The 7,366-nt window shown below is 40.2% G+C and overlaps 2 protein-coding genes across 2 annotated transcripts in view; one reads left to right on the top strand and one right to left on the bottom strand.

Moving 5' to 3' along the window:
• Nucleotides 1–1,301: 1,301 nt before the first annotated feature.
• On the top strand, nt 1,302–3,239 carry b3galt6 (UDP-Gal:betaGal beta 1,3-galactosyltransferase polypeptide 6). Its single transcript, XM_016520364.1, has one exon. The coding sequence runs from the start codon at nt 1,348–1,350 to the stop codon at nt 2,350–2,352; it is 1,005 nt and encodes a 334-aa protein (XP_016375850.1). The 5' UTR covers nt 1,302–1,347; the 3' UTR covers nt 2,353–3,239.
• A 564-nt stretch (nt 3,240–3,803) lies between these two features.
• The window catches only part of LOC107714505 (protein FAM107B), a 7,005-nt gene continuing 3,442 nt past the window's right edge, over nt 3,804–7,366 (bottom strand). The window contains exons 4-5 of the mRNA XM_016520366.1: nt 5,000–5,144; nt 3,804–4,316 (exon numbers count right to left, since the gene is read on the bottom strand). Coding sequence (XP_016375852.1) covers nt 4,215–4,316; nt 5,000–5,144 — 247 coding nt within the window. The 3' untranslated portion in view covers nt 3,804–4,214. The remainder of the gene's footprint in view (nt 4,317–4,999; nt 5,145–7,366) is intronic.

Genomic DNA, 7,366 nt, shown 5'->3' on the forward strand with positions numbered 1-7,366 from the left:
AAATCTTTATGAGCAAACGTGTCGCCCTCACATTGGGAGTTCTGTGGAGAATTGGATATGTGTGTTTAGATGTAGGTCGGATGTCCAGATATCAGATGTGTATCCGATTAAAATCCACATTTGGAAGTGGCTCAGATCGGATGCAAAAAAAAATCAGATCGTGCAGGTTTTTGTGTTTACACGTGTGCAACAAATTCCGATCTGTCAGATGTGAGCGAAAGATCTGATTTTTTGTGCCAGTGTAAACACAGCCTCATTTGTGATCCAGCTTCACGTCCAGAAGAAGTGTGTGTAAGGTTTTTTAATGAATCTTTACAAATCGCCTTTCCTAATAACGTGCTAGTTAGCAAGTTTTACGATGAATGCGGCTAAAGTTTACCGTCTCTCAGAGAGCGGCTCGGAAGAGAGGGGTGTGGTCAGCAGAGCTAATTTGCATTTAAAGCGGCATTCAAGAAAACATTCCCCTTAAAAGAGCTGTTTTTGGCGGTAAAAAAACGTCTGTGTTGTTTTACACTACCATTGAGAAATTTTAACCAAACTATGTTACAGAATGTTCATTAAGACCCTAAAGAATCATATCAACTTGTGGAAAATGGGCATCCGATGACCCCTTTAAAAAGTTCTTCTTCAAGACTGGTCATAACTTTTTAAAATTCAGTTTTGAAAAGGTAGATTGGTCTTATTTGTATTTGAAAAGTGAGACTGATTACCCCTTGGCAACTGCTATTTGTTCAAACTAGTTCTTAAGACACAGGGGCTAAATTTATGCAACTGGCCCCTGAACGGACCCATTAATGGACGTTCATTGAAATTCAAATGTTTAGTGCACCAAACGTCCTTCTTGGTGTGAACAGGCCTTAAGGTTGCACACATTTTAATTAAGGCTTGTTTTCAAAAGTGGTACGATTTCCTTCTGTCTCTCAGTGACATCATGAATTTGGTCCGTCTCGTGTGTCGTCACAAGACAGCCCTGGCACTCGGTGTCTTCTTCGTATTCACTTGTGGAAAATGGGCATCCGATGACCCCTTTAAAAAGTTCTTCTTCAAGACTGGTCATAACTTTTTAAAATTCAGTTTCGAAAAGGTAGATTGGTCTTATTTGTATTTGAAAAGTGAGACTGATTACCCCTTGGCAACTGCTATTTGTTCAAACTAGTTCTTAAGACACAGGGGCTAAATTTATGCAACTGGCCCCTGAACGGACCCATTAATGGACGTTCATTGAAATTCAAATGTTTAGTGCACCAAACGTCCTTCTTGGTGTGAACAGGCCTTAAGGTTGCACACATTTTAATTAAGGCTTGTTTTCAAAAGTGGTACGATTTCCTTCTGTCTCTCAGTGACATCATGAATTTGGTCCGTCTCGTGTGTCGTCACAAGACAGCCCTGGCACTCGGTGTCTTCTTCGTATTCGCCGTCGTGCTTTTGTTCCTCGCCAAATGTACGTCTGAGACGCTGAAGCCGGCCGAGTTCCCAGGTGTGGCGCCGCGGGCCGAGTCACATCAAAAGCAGCCGGCAGGTCCTCCTCACGCCAAAGAGCTCTCCACGTTCCTAGTCGTTCTCATCACCACAGGCCCAAAGTACACGGAGCGTCGCAGTATCATCCGGAGCACCTGGCTGACCAAACACGATCCCGAAGTGCTCTACTGGTTTGTCATTGGCACCGAGGGTTTACCTCCAGAAGACCTCCAGAACCTCGGAACCGAGCAGATCCGTCACCATGACCTCCTCCTGCTCCCTGACCTCCGGGATTCGTACGAGAACCTCACGCAGAAACTGCTTCACATGTACTCCTGGTTGGACCAAAACGTGGAGTTTAAATTCGTTCTGAAGACCGACGACGACACCTTCGCCCGCTTGGATCTCCTCAAAGAGGAGTTGAAGACCAAGGAGCCCAGCCGACTCTACTGGGGCTTCTTCTCCGGCCGCGGGAGAGTGAAAACGGCCGGGAAATGGAAAGAAAGTGCCTGGGAACTGTGCGACTACTACTTACCTTATGCCCTGGGTGGAGGCTACGTGCTTTCCGCCGACCTCGTGCACTACGTATGTCTCAACGTGGGGTTTCTAAAGACCTGGCAGAGTGAGGACGTGTCCTTGGGCGCCTGGTTGGCCCCCGTGGACGTGAAGCGGGTTCACGATCCGCGCTTCGACACGGAGTACAAGTCGCGCGGCTGCAGCAATAAGTACCTGGTCACTCACAAGCAGAGTTTAGAGGACATGTTGGAGAAGCATCAGACGCTACAGCGAGATGGGCGTCTGTGCAAAGAGGAAGTCAAACTGAGGCTGTCCTACATTTACGACTGGAGCGTCCCGCCTTCTCAGTGTTGCCAGCGGAAGGATGGCATCCCCTGACTCTTTGACACCCGTGATCATATGCATTTTTTCCACTTGCTATTTATTTATTTATTTATTATCAGTGTCATGTGTCGAGCCAAAACAGCATTTCTTAACCTTTTGAAAAGGCTTTTTAAATTAGAAATGTGGGAGATGATGTTACTGAAAAGCTGCTCTTTTTGAGATCGAGATGTTTTTCCTTTATTAGGCTGATTCGAAGTAGAGTCAGCTTGTACGGAGAGCCTGGGGGATTCTGGGTGAAGTGAGATATTTCTGCTGCATTCTCCGCATACACCTTCTGTACTTGATGTCCACCCATAGGATTCTCCATCTTATCGTTAATTTAATCCTGAGATGTTTAGAGCGTATCTGTTGAAATAAATTGACATGGATAAGAAAAGGAATGTGCCAGACTAGCAGTTTATTAACAGGAAAGAAACTTGAAGATAAATGTCCATAAACCTAAGTATTTTGACAAATGTTGTCCATTGTGATGGAGAACCTGAGATGGTTTTCTTTGTGAGTTTTGCTCACAAATTTGCCATATAATTATAAAGCTGTCTTGAAGATTAGAGAACATGGCCGCCAGGTTTGGCAGTATTTCTAGTATTTTATGTGTTGTGACTGAGTTGTAAATAATGTACCTCAAATTTTATTAAATGGTTTTTGTTCAGTTTTTACACCAGATCAGTCTCCTTGTATGATTTTTTTAATTTAAAAAAAGAGTAGTTTTATTAAAACCATGTATTAGGATGTGATCATATTTACCTTTGTACAGTGAAATTCTGTGGGAAAAAATGCATCCATCTCAATCAAAATTGGCGCAGTGTGTAATTCTGCATTTTACTATTCAGATTTCACATTGGATTAATGTTTGTTAAACTTTGAACTAGGGCTGCACGATTATGACAAAAATCATAATTGTTGATTATTCCCTTGAAATTGTAATTGCGATTATTAATTACGATTATCACAATTTACATTGAATGATGTTTATACCATTGTTTGAAGCAACTGCTTGCCGTATTTTTATATGAAAATAAACAAGCTGAAAACACTCAAAAGAAAAAATCTTTTATTGCCTTTCTATAGCATTAAGGCTCAAATGTCAACTGTACATTGGATTGGTTTCTTCTTTAAATAATAATAAAAAAGAAAAAATATGCATGGTATTATAATGTTATACTAACACTAAAATTAAAACAATGGAAAAACCCTTAAGATGTATAAAGAAAAAACACATCTTAAGCACTCAGAATATCATAAGTGGACTTTGAACGATTAATTGCCGCTTTGAAGGATTACGTAATTGTGGCATCTGTAATTGTAATCGCGATTAGAAATTCGATTAATTGTGCAGCCCTATTTTGAACATCCAAATTCGCCGTGTTGAGCAATGTAAAGCTACTTTAGTTTGAAGTGACTTTGTGCATCACTACACTATTGATAAATGGACAGTGAACAGTGGATTTTCACCTAGGTTTCGCTAATGTGACCACGTCTCAATTTGAAATCACTTCAGAAAAAAGTCCCATGTGAACCAGAAATTGTGACCATATTCAGTATTGTGACGTATTTCCGAGTGCAACAGAATATCGAATAGCGGACAGGCTTGATTTTTATTGCATTTTCTCACCATCTCTTGCTCACAGCATGACTAGCTGGGGGGGAAAAAAACTCTAATCTAAAAGTTTTTGGGCCCTGGATGGTAATACAAAAATTCATTTGCACACTTTAAAAGCCATTTCAGATTTGGTTGCGGTGAGAGAGCACAACACAAAATGACAGAATCATGCTGATGATAATGATTCCCTCTGATAGAACAAAAAGCAGTTCTTTGAGAAAATGGGTTTTGTTGTATTCGTAGTTCTTCTGTTGGTTCAGTAGCCTGTGACGGTGATGTGTCTCAGGTTTTCACGCACTCGAACAAACTCTGGCATGTTTTGTAGGTCCTCTCTGCGTCTCAGCTCTTCCTGTTCGTACTGTAAGGAAAGAATCACAGGTCCAATGAGTCTCCTAAATACTCATAATACAGAATTGAAATCTCTTTTTTGTTTTTCACAGGGTTAATGGTACATCACTGTTCAAAAGTTTTGGGTAGGCATTTTGGGTATGTTTTTCTTATTTCTTATTGTGCCATTGTTGTCGTTGTAGTTCTCAAGTCATGATTCACTGACAGCAGCGCTAAATGCCTTTGGTTGAATTTCAAAGTTCTGGCATGAAACTCTAGATGGCGCAGTCCGATAGATCTAACTCGATATGACATAAAGACATCATTATCACATGGCACATCTGATTGGTTCTCTCCTGTATCGGTAGCCAATGAGCTCCCTGCTCAACATTCAAATATCTGGCAGTGTTTGCTGTAGCAGTAGCAGCGCACTTCAGAAACCCTCCACCTTCCCCAGCTCCACCTGTATAGATCTGCTACGGGATGATCATGTATGCTGTGGGGGGTTATTCCAATATTTCTTACATGCTCACAGCAGTATGTTGTGGATGTATTGGCAGTAGCAAGTCTCGGTACTTGCTCTGCAGCAGCAGCGTAGCAGATCTGTTCCGCCGAGACCAAACACATTAACATTGTCATGTATATTACCATGCCAATCCCTCCGAGAGTTGTCATGTCTGAACTGATGTCATGCGTGAACCCGTGAACACGTACCGCCAGGAGTCTCTGGCGTCTCTTGTGCAGCTCTTGCTCGAGGTCAGATGGCGGATGTGAGGCTTGTTCTCTCTCTCTGTGCTGCTCCAGTCTCCTCTGGTCCAGCACCCGCTTCAGCTCTGGCTTCTTTTCAGGCAGGAGACCCCTGCAAACAGTTTTCAATGAGACCTCACAGCCCTCTACGAACACCTTGGCAATTGAATCGCCATTGGCTAGTAAAATTTTTTGTTTACTCGCCAGACTGATATATATATATATATATATACAGTGGTGTGTATTATTTAAGGTTTTTATTATTAAGGGAAAACAAAATCCAAAACTACATGGTCCTGTGTGAAGAAGTGTTTGCCCCCCTGTTAAAACTGTGGTTTATCACACCTGAGTTCGACTTATATATATGTATGTATATGTTTGTTTGTGAAATGGCACAGTTTTATAAATATCTGAAAGTACACTCTTAACATCAGTCAGTCAAGCATTATAATATGATAATCAATGTTATTTAATGATATAACTTTTGTAATTAGAATTAAAACTTGATAACCATGTATGAATGCATATTAGTCATTTTAACTGAACTTCGGACTGGTGGTGGTGCTTTTTTGGTCATTCAGTGTTTCTGTAAAAAAATTGGGAAAAAACTAACAAAAGTACTGATAAGATAATAATGATACGAATTCTACTAATAAGAACAATATAAAACGCACCAAGGATTTATGAGCTACTGGATTCATGAATATTAATCAGATTGTGGCGTTCGCTCGAACTGATTTGCTGAAATCAAAACAGGGACGATAATAGGTGAGCACCAGCCAATGAGATTGCCGTTTGCGTATTAGGAACTAATGCGGAACGCCCACTACAGGAGAAAGCGGTAGTTCTTAAAAGCGGAAGAATTCCAAAGGAACTCCGTTATTTTGACAACAAAATACAACAAGGAATATCGTTTACATGTAGCGCGCATAGGTAGCGCGTCAATTCTCTCTCTCCCTCTCTCGCTGCGTGTGTGTGAAACAAAGCGACGGCGAGGCGTGCGCCTTCACACTAGAGTTTACGGGACGTTAAATACAGGTGCGTTGCACATCCATTCAGATGAACTGAAAAACAGCACAGATCGCTTAGCGGAGAGTGAAACTCTGATGCGCTCAGTCAGAGAGTGTTCGGCAAGTGAAAATATATCTGAGCTAAACTTATACTTAGCCTCCAACTCACACACTGGCGAGTAAAATCTGAGAATTTATTAGCAATTGGCTAATATTAGACATCATTTAGTCGCCCAGAGTGAAGATTTAGTCGCATATGCGAGGGATTTACTCGCAATGTAGAGGGTTGCCTCATGTGTTTATTAGCAAAAAACAGTTACTCATTCTAGTGATTCATGCAATATTGTAGAAATTCATTTCTTGAAAAGTTTAAACGTATTTATCTCTCACTTGATTGAGTTTACACTATTATTAGGAATATAAAATATTTAATATAATTTTACAAAATATGGCAAAAAAAACAAACTTAAAGCCTAATGTTCATGTAATCTATTATCATAAACACACCTTTCTAGGCAAGTACCAAATGTGACCCTGGACCACAAAACCAGTCATAAGTAGCATGGGTATATTTGTAGCAATAGCCAACAATACATCGTATCCTTTATGCCAAAAATCATTAGGATATTAAGTAAAGATCATGTTCCGTGAAGATATTTTGTAAATTTCTTACCGTAAATATATCAAAACTTCATTTTACGTAATATGCATTGCTAAGAACTTAATTCGGACGACTTTAAAGGTGGTTTTCTCAACATTTAGATTTTTTTGCACCCTCAGATTCCAGATTTTCAAATAGTTGTATCTCGGCTAAATGTTGTCATATCCTAACAAGCCTAACAAAGTTTATTTATTCAGCTTTCAGATGATGTATAAATCTCAATTTTAAAAATTTTGACCCTTATGACTGGTTTTGTGGTCCAAGGTCACAATGAGTGTCGAAGTTTTACAGTACGTGTACTTCCCTGGTACATACATGGCAAATATCTTGTACCTACAGGCAAATGAGTGGTAATACAAGGTACTTACCTGAAGTGTATGTACATGGTAACAAATAAGAAACACGGCTGTACTTAACAGTCGTACATGCATGGTAATTTGTTTGTACATACAGACAAGTGTGGGTACTTACAGGTAGTGCCCGTACATGGTAACTAATTAGATACTTTACTGTACTTACTAATGTATATATACATGGTAAATATGTAGTACTTAGGGACAAGTGGATACAAACAGGCACGTCCTTACAGTATCCGTATATGGTAACTAACAAGACACATAACTGTACATACTAATAATATGTACATGGTAAATGTGTAGCACC

The sequence above is a fragment of the Sinocyclocheilus rhinocerous genome, unplaced genomic scaffold, assembly GCF_001515625.1.
Source record: "Sinocyclocheilus rhinocerous isolate Xijiao unplaced genomic scaffold, SAMN03320098_v1.1 scaffold269, whole genome shotgun sequence".
In the NCBI taxonomy this organism is placed as follows: domain Eukaryota; kingdom Metazoa; phylum Chordata; class Actinopteri; order Cypriniformes; family Cyprinidae; genus Sinocyclocheilus; species Sinocyclocheilus rhinocerous.